Below are 11,683 nucleotides of genomic sequence, written 5' to 3' on the forward strand. Positions count from 1 at the left end.
GATGTTAAAGGGTAAAAAGTTCGCCGACGTTGGAACAACCGGCCCTTAAGGCCGAATCAGACCAGCGATTGCTGACTCGGATTCGATTGGGGTTGGCGATTTAACGATTGTCTTCTAGCCGATTAAATCGCTGGCTGCTTCGCTCTCATTGACCGAAGGACAATCGCCAATTCCAATTCAATCCGAGTCAACAATTGCTGGGCCTATTCGATCTTTAGAGTCTCCGCGAGTGTCGGTCGCGGGCGGAAACGACGGCGTGCGCTTTAAATGTTACGTCCTGGCGACTTACGCTTCGATTATTGTTCTCTCCGCGTTCGAATCCAGACGGTGCTAACGACAGATCGCGCGCCGCGACTTGGACCAGAGTCGATTCCTCGATTTTTGCAAGGATCATCTCGTTACCTGCGACCCGTGGCGTGCGACATTGGCCGCGTTCAGCGGAAAAAGTTGCTCCCCGACTGTTGTAAAAATCTTGAATCTGATCAGCGTATGTGCCTGTAATCGAGGCAGAATCTAAGAGCATCCTCCAATCCGTATTCACGAATTTTACAACCGCCGCAATGTAGCTTCTCCCGCTGACCATTTGATCGTCATCACCTTCACTAGCGCGCGCGGAATGTATAAATTTGTATTTGTTTGTTTATTTATTGTTAGGTAGAGAGCGGATGTGACGCGAGTTCCCGCGGCTAGGCAGACGTCACCGACTTTAGACGATGGAGACCCTGCGACTGTTTAGCCTCTAGATTTTATTAGCGACGTAAAAATGACTAAAATATTATTTTGTTGATATATACATATTATATATATAAATATATATATATAATTACTATTGACTATGAATTACGAATAATCTGTAAATATACGAGAACACCGCAGTGTCTCTCCTATAAAATTGTCTCGAGAGTTATCCTTCCTCGTCCCGAGACGTTCTTCCGAGGCGATTTTTCGCGAGCGCACCTTAAAACTAACAATAAGTCCTCAGTTAGCGGGTTTATTGCCGCATCAGCCGCAGAGGCGACGATAATTGGAGTGTTTATCGCTGCCACTTACCTTGATCCGTCGCCACTTCCCGCGTTTTTTTTTCTGTTGCCGATCTCCGTAAAGATAATATGCGTCCGATGCTTCTTGCAACTCGGGGCAATCATGTCCGACGATCGCTGCGACGTTTCTTCACACCCGCGGGCTAATCCAGCCATCCGCTTCTTAAGAGAATCTCGAGATTCAGGACGATTAAATTAGAGTTACAATTCAAGCTCCGATTCACCGGCGAACTTGCGAAATATACGCGTTGAAGGCACGGCGAGAACGACGGTGCCGCAGCGCCATAGAGTACCCAGTGAGAAATGATTCGTCGATCGACTGGGTATGTTTACATGGCACCCTTGGGCCTGGTTTCACCAACGTCGATTAAGGGGATGCCTGGGGCTCGCGATTCTTGAATTCGCTCGAAGGGGAAACGCGTGCGAAAATTCTGCTCAGAAAAGTTGCAAGTCGATTGGTTAAAAGCCATGCGGATAGCCAATCAATTTGCATCTTTTCTGTAAAGGCCTGTGTCCACGATGCTAGAACTTGATCCAAGTTCTAGTTCCGAGAAATGTATACCTAATCAACTTGCAGCTTTTATGGAATAGCTGCGAGTTGATTGGCTACACGTTTCTCGGAACAAGAACTTGGTCCAAGTTCTAGTTCCGGGAAATGTGTGGCCAATCAACTTACAGCTTTTATGGAATAGCTGCAAGTTGATTGGTCACACATTTCTCGAAACTAGATCTTGGACCAAGTTCTAGCATCGTCGACACAGACCTTTAAGCCTTGTGTCCACGATCCAAGAGAACCTGGACACAGTTCTTGGATCGTGGACACAAGGCTTTAGAGCAGTATTTTCGCATACGTTTCTCCTACGAATGAATTCAAGAATCGAACCCCTGGAGTGATTCTACACTTCTGGCACCTTTCGCTCCTAGGCCGGTATTCACAGTTGATTCTTATTTCAAAATCATCTTAAGTGTTGTCTTAAGAGATTAATACGGCTCTGTGATTGGTTAAAAACACATTAAGAGTTTACTTAAGATGATCTCAAATATATAAGAATGGACTATGAATACCGACCCTAGAACTGTCAATTCGTGATAACATTTGTGTAATATACAAATTATGTAGCTTTTGTGTACAGATTGATAGTGTCCCACTAATCGGACTAAATCACGGAACAGCATGGTGTCATTGAAATGAAGTTTAGAAGCCTAACAAAAAATCTATTCACTCGAATATGTTACAGGTTCCCGAACCAATTCGAGTGAAGAAAAGCTCCTAAACTTAATTTCAATGATACCATGCTGTTCTTTCACTTAAACTGAATAGCGGGACACTGTCGGTCCGTACACAAAAGCCACATAATTTGTATGTTACACAAATGCTTTTGCGAATTGACAGTTATAGGAGCAAGAGGTGCCAAAAGTGCAGAATTACTCCAGTATCCCCTTAACTTTAAGCTTAGCTTAATTCATTCCTTGTCTCTTTTCAATTTTACTTTAGAAGGAGACAAACGTGAACTAAACTAATTAGGCCCGGTTTCACCAAACGTCGCTTAACGTTAATCTTATAGCGAATTCGGTTGGTTGCACTAGCGCACTGAGTGCACACTAAACCTTGTTTACAGTCAATTCTCATATTTAAAGATAATCTTAAATACCTCTTGCAATATTTCTTATCCAGAAAAATATAGCCTGTACAACGTTTACACGGATAATTGTTTAACTAAATACTCTTTGAACATGTATTTAAGACAAAGTTAAATATAAGAACTGATTATAAACAAGCCTTAAGTGTGCACTCAGTGCGCACTAGTACATGCAACCGAATTCGCTGTTAGTTTACTTCATATTTGTCTCTTCCTAAAGTGACAATTGAAAAGAGACAGAGAACGAATTAAGCTAAGCTTAAAGTTAAACAACGTTGGTGACACCGGACCTTAGGCCCGGTTTCGCCGAACGTAGCTTAACAGCTTTCATCTCGGTTTGATCCGTGTTTGTCTCTTTCTAAAGTAACAGTTGAAAAGAGACAGAGGACGAATTAAGCTAAGCCTAAAGTTAAGCGACGTTGGTGAAACCGGGCCTAAACCTGAATCGATATTTTGCCAAGATTTTGCGCGATTGTACAACGTTGTGCGGGCGATCCTCTATCGAGAGTCGCGAACGCTACGAAATCCGCGGCAACGAAAAACTAAACATCAGTTGATCTCGCCGATAACTTCGTTCAATAGATCTCGTCGAAATATGTCAGGAAAGGAACGCCGCCAAGAGAACACCGTCGCTGCTCTATTGCTCGGTAAGTTTCTCTGTTTTATTTCTAGATTTCACTATTCTCGCAATCCTGAACATGGCTAAAGTAAAAACTGCACTCTCAAATTACCGGTTAGCTTTAATCTCGGTTTAATTCACTTCCATCTTTTTTTCAACTCATATATTTAGAAAAAGAAAAAAAAGAGGCAGACCGAGATTAAAGTTAGTCCGCATTGGTAGAGATGGACAAAAGGGCCTATCGTAAAATCTGAGTAAATTTCGATAAGATCAATTTTGCGATTAGCAGCAGTTGATAAAAAGCTGTTCATTAAATACTCATATCGCAATATCCTCTCGTATATACATATTGTTCTCAAACAGAAAAATTGGCACGAAGAGAGAGAGAGTGAAAGAGAGAGACAGAGATAGAGAGAGAGAGAGAGAAACCAGAGTGTGGCATGCGCATTGAAAGCTTCGTACAATCCCCGCCGAAGTACAATCAATTTTCGCGACACCGAGCATATTTCATGCCGCGCGGCGGCAACTTTCACCAAGGACTGTACCGCGCGAGGAGAAAGAACGCCACCGCTCGAAGTTGTCTCTCTCGGATGACGTTTCGAGCGCCAGACGCCAGTGTGCGTTTCAGTATGGATAGAGTTCAGTAAGGTCACCAGCCTCGTCGGTACGCGGGTTTGCGGCTCTACGTGCGCTCTCGCGTTTCCCCAGGAATTCTTTCGCGAGATCGCGCTCGCGCTCGCTCTCCGTCTTTCTCCTGTCTTTCTCTCTCTCTCTCTGTCTCTCTCCTTCTCGCCACGTCGAATCGCCGCGAACGGTCGGCCGTTCGCTCGCTACGCTGCCATTTCTGACGCGAGTCCGAGCTGTCGTCATCTTCCGCTTCCCACGGACGAGTTCCGGATCGACATTGACGCGGAGTCGCTCCCGCGGCTGCGAGGAACCGACTTCCCCCCCCTCCGAGCAGCGGTCGAGGTACGTACGGACGATCTTATCCCGCCACATTGTCCCCCCGCGGCGGCGCGTCCCGTCCCGTCAGTCCCGACCCGTCCTATCGACGCCGGTTCACCTCGGAGGTTAGGCGCGCGCGCGCGCGTGCGTGTACGCGTGCATTCGTCTCTACCTGCGAATTTCTGCGATACGTTGTCCCCCCAGTCCCTGGCCGTGTGAGATGAGACTCGTCGCCGGGGACCGAGCCGTCGACGTTCGTCAATTCGGGACCGACGTCGCCGCAAGTGGCACGCGCTTGGCGAGAGGACGATGCCTCGTTGACCCCGTCAATCGGACGAGCGGGAGATTATTTCATCCTTAGGACCGCGGCTACGTCAGGTAGAGGACAAACCGACTTATCATTAGCTTCCCGATGATGCCGTTAACCCGTAAAAATGACGGTCGGGCGAGCGTGACTGATCACCCGGCGGCCCTGGAAGCCGTAAGTCCTTGGACACTCGTCGCACTCGCTCGAGTAAGATGCCGGGGGGGAGAAAGAGGGCAGGTTACCGTCGTAACTTGGCCGCGGAAATGGTGACAACCTGTCTGGGACATCATTTGCGCGCGGGAAAGTATGTACGGCCGCGAATTGGAGCGGGATCCCGCCCGCGAGCCCTCGAAATGTTTGTTAATCGTGCGCGCAGTTTGACGCCAGGTCGCGGAGCCTCGACCGCAACTCGTGATTGTACGTTTTGCAGAAGGAGGGGCAGGGGGAGGGGGTGTACCGGTGTGACTAATGTCGCGCGAGATGAGAGAAATAACGTCGGCGTTTTGTGTGAAATTATGCGTATCTTATCTAGTACACGGTGTCTCCTAACCTCTCCTGACCTCTCCTAACACGCCCGGTCGGTAATCTAGGAATCGCGTCGGCGAACATGATCCTCGGAATTGCTCGCTGAATTTATAATCGACACGTATTGCGCGTATAGTAATAAATATCGATGCCGCGCCAACGGCAGTGACGGCCAGTACGCGCCGTCAATTAAAAATGGAATTTTACCGAGCGTCCAATTCTTGGCGTACGCATCGTTTGTGAGTAGCAATTTTAAGAAATTGTTTCGTTGTAGGGACGAGGCGAAGAGGTGAAACCGGCAGGAGGAGTCTTGAGGGATCGCAGGAAGACATTTTCCGGCATTCGCCCCCGAGATGGTCAAGACGACTCGGATGGTAACAACGAGTCTTCTCAAGTGCTGAGGGAGAGTCGATCGTTGCTCGTCGGGCTTTAAAATGCTGGGAAACTGACCTGTGCATGCGATAACGATGGCGGAAAAGATTGCGGAAGGAAGTGCTAGCAAGTCGCCGGAAAAGGCGATGTCCTTGGCGTCAGACGGCTCTTTGGCGGACAATAAGGCGACTCCCTCCGATAAGGAGAATCACGAACGAACGGGCGGCGTCGACAAGTCGTCTACCCCCGTGGAGACTCCAGACGCCGACGTTGAGAAAGAGAAAACCGATGGTACAGGTTCACCTGTTACTAATCCCGAGGCGCAGCAGGACGTTTCGAACACAGACTGTAATGGGGATTTAAAGGGATCAAGTCTCGACGCGACAACGTCTCGTCAGTCGCACTGTACCTCTGAGAGCAAAGACAGCAGTTCCGACGATTCCTCGGGAAAGTCTACCGAAAAAGGCTTTGTCACTAGCTCCGTAAAGAGCGATCTGAACGAGATCTTACAAATCGTTCACGGTGATCTCGCGATGGAGGCCCTGCAGGCCGCCGAGGCTACAAACGTGAAAGCCAGCGACAATGGGAACAATGAGGAAGGGCAGCAAACGGTAAAGAAGAGTGACGACGTTTCGACAGACGATGTACAGACGTGTTCCAACCCCCCGCCTGCGGGGGATGAAAGTGATGTGGGACACGCGTCGGAGAAGACGGAGGAGAAATCCAACTTCGGGATTGTTCGCTCTCCGACCGCGTTTGGCGAGCTTATTATTCAGGAGCAGCTTGACAGCAGCTCTGCACTACCGACCGATCGCGCGGACCACATAGTAGAATGGGTTAAAAATTCGGCCAAGATAAACGAGGAGGAGAGTAACACCGTCGAGGACTGCAAGGAACCGGAAGACGCCACGAAGAGGGAGGCCGAGAAACGGAAGAAGTCGCCTATTTCCGCCTCGGTCGTGTTGCCGAAAAAATCGAAGATTGTCAACAACATCATAAAGAGGAGTATTAAGTGGTGAGTACCGTACGTTTAATTAGTTAAAGAAGCGGTCTTTAGTTTCCACCGTACGTTCCATTTGATTTCAATCAAGAGTAAAACTGAGAAGTCGGCGGAAACTCATCTAATCGCACTTGGTACGCTCTTACCTCGATCTCTTCGTGGAGGTTGCGGTAGTCTAGGGGGTATTGAGGTGGAAACGGTGGGAAACGCGGTAAGAATAAATAATACCATCCTTGTAGCTTAACATTGCGGAAGATCACGTCAATGCACAAGTCAGTACGAAAGTTGGTGGTTCCGAAAAAAAATTTAATTCGTTCCTACCATGTTTCCGGTTTGGAAACCGGTTGCTACGTTTGTTCCGTCCCGTAATAAAGGCCGATTGACAATCGGTCGAAATCGAGAGGCCGAGCAGATAAAAAGTAACAAGATGCCTCTACCAAAAAATCATATGCATTTATACACTTCTTATATAGACGCTTCTTACGTCTCTTATAAAAGAGGACGTTGCTCCACAAAATCACAGCACTATGAAGGGACGAAAATATATCCGTTAGTATTATTAAATTAGTATAATTAAATATCCAGAAGGATTCATTAAACGATCCTTTTAAACTCGCATTTACGATTCGCCGACCTCTTCCTCTCTGAACGTCGCGGGGGATCGCTAGGGTTCGTGTATCTACTTGCGGGACCAAGGGGTCAATTCTGTATCTTACAATATAGTGAGGATGCTGAAAGTAACTTTGTTTCTTTCAAAAGGCCTGTGTCCGCTAGAACTTGGTCCAAGTGGACGAAGACCTCGCGTCCATGTCACACTACGTGTTGCAGATTGAGGATTGCGGATCGCATTTCAGCCAGACGAGACAGCCTCGTATCCGATTGGTTGAATTGCGATCCGCGATCCGCAATACGTAGTGTGACACGGGCTTTAGGGGGACAATTATAAAGAGATGAAGCTACTCACTTTTATGTAGCATTTTCACTATAGCGCAAGAGACAGAATTTACCCTCTGACACACCGTGGCAAGCTCACCATGGGGTGCGCACCGGCACAAGAATTTGGCACGCCAGACAATATCTCAACGGTATAGCAAATATTACTCCGCTTTCTTGTAATCGCTGTTTGATGGTGACCGAGATATTGGCATTATCGGCTGATAAAGCCGGGATAAGTGGCGGGCGCACTGACGGGCGCGCAAACGCACGATAACGACGTCGGGAATCGAGATGGCGGAGGAGAGGTGAGGCGCGCGAAGACGCTGCAGAAAAAAAGGAGCCGGAGGGAGCGAAATATTGACCGTGGAACGATAAGCAAACGGTCGTGTCGATAACAGGATGACTATTTCTGCAACGCGTCCTCTCCTTCGCCAACCTCCGCTTATCTGCGCGATAGTGTGCGTGCGCGCATCTTATTTTTCCGTATTGTATCGTAAATATCTCACCCTTTTTCCCACATCCTTGTCTTCTGTTCAACAACCACCGCACTAAGAGATAGGAAATCGATTGACGTGACTGTATACTATTGGCGACTCGTAAAATTCACTAAGCTTTTTCCTGAAGATTATTTGGAGTTGCGGGCACATCGAGAGCCAAGCAACGCCTCTTACTCTTGTTACACTGTTTTACTGTCTTACCTTCCGTTGCGCGGTTTATATTTCAAACTGTGTTTCATACACGGAGAGAGAATTTTCTCTTATAACTTACCCTAAAAATCGTGTAATCGTGGGACATGGCATTTTGAACAACTATACGAGAGTTTTTTTTTAAGTTCTACTAGTAATTACACTTGGTATACACGTTGCTAGGAAACTGTATGGTAAAATTTCAAAAAACTCTCATAAAAACTTCAGAAAGATTACTTGACCATGTCTGGCAAACTTTTATGTTTAAACTCACAACGTTTCGACCATGGTTTGTGGTCCCCTCATAAGTTCTTCAAAATGCCACGTTGTCCCACGATTACATGAATTTCAGGATAAATTTTGAGAGAACATTTTCTCCGCGTATATAAATTCTGTTACTCTCAGACCCGGCTTTTCATTTTCTGGTTAAATGTTGACCAGAAGTTAGTTGACTCTCCATCTTTTTCTATGTAATTATCTGAGAGAGACGGAGAGTGAACTAATCTCTGGTTAACAATTAACCAGAATGAAAAACTGGGCCTTACTAGTAAAAGTTTCGTAGAGATTTTCATAACCGTAGAAATTTTAAGGCGGATAGCTGATTAGTCAATCGCACCATGCTCGATTTTGGAGCCTGGACTCCTCTTGTATAGAGAGGGTGAAGTTATTCTCGGAGGGGTTACTTTCTTCTGAGAGGTGACGACATGATAATCGACAAGTTCTGTTCAAATTTGATCTTCAGTTCGTTAAAGCAGCTCACAATTAAGCTCCTGGTCCCTGCTGCAGTCGTCCTTGTTCAATGCTAATAACGTCAGAAGAGCTGACACGTTGAGAATTCTTGCGTTATATTTTCAAATGCAAACATATTTGGATGGAAAAACACTTCTGATCGCTTTAAAATTGTCCGTAAATTATCCTTTTCCTTCGATAGTTAATAAACAGCCATCGAATGTATGTGATACGAAGCCAAGACATGCGCTTGCGTATTGCCTGCATGACGAGGCTTCGCATCGCAGTCGTTTTACGGCTGTTTATTAACTATCGCAGGAAACGGGTAGTTTTTGAACAATTTTATAAGTGTGCTAAAGCGATCTGAAGCGTTGTTTCATCCACGTGTCTTTTCATTTGATGAAAATATAATGCAAGAGTTCTCAGTGTGTCATCTCTCGCTTCTGACGTAATTAAACAAGGATAATTGCAGCAGGGACCAGGAGTATTAAAGTAGAAAAATCAAATTACACATCGTATAAATTTGGAAGGTCCACTTGTTGATCCTTTTTTAAAGAAGAATGTTCTACTAATTGGCCACTTGTAATAAATGATAAATGTTAAGGAAGTCAACTTTCGGCAAGGCCAGTAAAAGCATTGTGAATGCGTTTCCCGTTAGAATTCGTTTTCTTTGTTATTTTTGTGATAACTGCTTCAAAAAGATATCGTGACTCTAATCTACATAGTTTAGTATTTTGTGTCTTTACGTCAATCGATTTTCTATCTTTTAATGCGGTGGTTAAATAAAAGACAAGAATGTGGAAAAAGAGAGTGAGATGTTTACGATACAAATACAGAAAAATAAGATGCTATTTTAAGAATTATTACAACTGACAAACTTTCGAAAAGAAAGTTACAGATCTTCTAATTCTCCTAAAACAAAAGAATCGCAATTCTGCTGTAGCGATGATACTTTTTTTTAATTGGTACTGTCGATTTGTCCAATGGAGAACATCCGTTATTGAACGCAAAACTCGTGAAATACGTTCTTCTTTAAAAAAAAGAAAATGTATATTTGGCGCAGAAGCTATCTCGCTCGAACCGGCGGGAAAATAAATAATTTTGTCGGTTACCGTCGCGGTATCAATGCTTCGATGACACGAAGGTTAAGCGGTAACAATATGCTGCTGATGACGCCAAGCGTAACCTCGCGGATGAGCCAGTACTGCGTCCAATGATGTTATCGCCATCAAGACGTACCTCGAACTTTGCGTGTACACGCGGATACGTTCACAAAAGTAAATAAATTGCGCCTGAGCCAATGAGGAGAAGCTCGTGCGTACGCACAGTGCGAGCACAATATTTCCGGGATTAAATTTATCTCTGGTTTCCTCTATAATTACCCATTTTTTGTTATTACATATATATATATATGTATATGTATCTACAGCGATGGCCAGGTCGTTTAACACAAAGTGTGATAAAACATTACGATTATTTATTTTATGATTGGGTGTCGTAAAATACAGATCGTGGTTATGTCAATTGACTGTCTTATCGTTTAGTAGAGTCATTTTCCTATAAACTATAGACGCCAACAATTCGATCACGCGCTATTCATTTCTTTCAACAGGAATTTTGCGTTTCTTTCATTCGTTGTTATCACCGCGCGCGTTGGATACACAATTCTCTCTATAAACATACTCAATATTTATTATTTATTAGCATTATTATCTACTGATTGTCTAATATACATACATATATTTAAAGTTATAGCATAATTATACACACACATATAATTAAAATTCTCTCTATAAACATACTCAATATTTATTATTTATTAGCATTATTATCTACTGATTGTCTAATATACATACATATATTTAAAGTTATAGCATAATTATACACACACATATAATTAAAATTCTCTCTATAAACATACTCAATATTTATTATTTATTAGCATTATTATCTACTGATTGTCTAATATACATACATATATTTAAAGTTATAGCATAATTATACACACACATATAATTAAAATTAAATAGAATGGCTCTCCTCTTCGGCATCGGACGTGTTGCCGTCGGTAAAAGTTTATCGTTGCCTTTTATCGCGTCTCCTTGTGTCATAAATCTGGAATAATCCGCCGATTGAATATCTCGAAAGTTTCAAAAACTTATCTAGAAGCGCTTTATCCGAGAGCATGTAAAGCGCATTCTCGTGATAAACTAAACTCGTTTTTTATATTATATTTACTCTTTTTGTCATATTTACTCTTGTCTCTTACCACATTAAAACGTTCCATAGTTTTTACATGGATAACGTTTTATCAGCTTCGTGGGTAACTTTGTGCCGTTATCCAAGGTGGTTTCTAGAAGAGCCACCATGTCGGAGACGCGATAGACTTTTCGATCGATGGATCAACGCGCGACGAGCGTTTTTCCAAGTGCTTCTCGGAGTGCCATGTAGCCCGAGACTTGAGATAATTATAATACACGATCGACCAATGTATATGCGCGCGCGTGTTTCACGAGAAGGCTATCCAGTTTCCGTGATCCCAGGCCAAGGCTGGTCTCACCCCGCAGCAGCAGCAGCAGCAATAGCAACAGCAGCCGCCGCCGCCGGATGAAAGTGGAGCGGCCGCGACGACGCAAGAGGGGTGTTAATCCCCACGAACGGTACCATAGAAACGGTACCGCTAGGGTCGTTACGCAGTCACTCCTGTCGGAGACCAACCACTCCGGTACCGACTGGAAGGGCGATTCATCCAGCCTTTCGACTCGATTATCCCAGACCTATCCTCGACCTACGCGCATCTCTAAACCTTACGCGTTTGTCGTAATTTTACTTTTTCTCACGGGTGTTTCGGAACACCTCGCGCTTTGTTGGCGAAGACGAGAGA

The 11,683-nt window shown here is 44.7% G+C and overlaps 1 protein-coding gene across 4 annotated transcripts in view; it reads left to right on the plus strand.

Annotated features, from left to right (window-relative positions):
- The first annotated feature begins 2,691 nt into the window (after nt 1-2,691).
- Nucleotides 2,692-11,683, plus strand: part of LOC105559697 — a 44,782-nt gene continuing 35,790 nt past the window's right edge. For 2 of the 4 annotated variants that reach the window (XM_012008198.1, XM_012008195.1), the window contains exons 1-2: nt 4,318-4,622; nt 5,351-6,463. In XM_012008198.1, coding sequence (XP_011863588.1) covers nt 5,544-6,463 — 920 coding nt within the window. In that variant the 5' untranslated portion in view covers nt 4,318-4,622; nt 5,351-5,543. The other 2 variants (XM_012008196.1, XM_012008197.1) reach the window with 2 other exon arrangements.

The sequence above is a fragment of the Vollenhovia emeryi genome, unplaced genomic scaffold, assembly GCF_000949405.1.
Source record: "Vollenhovia emeryi isolate VEMERY1.0 unplaced genomic scaffold, V.emery_V1.0 DF939260.1, whole genome shotgun sequence".
Classification (NCBI taxonomy): domain Eukaryota; kingdom Metazoa; phylum Arthropoda; class Insecta; order Hymenoptera; family Formicidae; genus Vollenhovia; species Vollenhovia emeryi.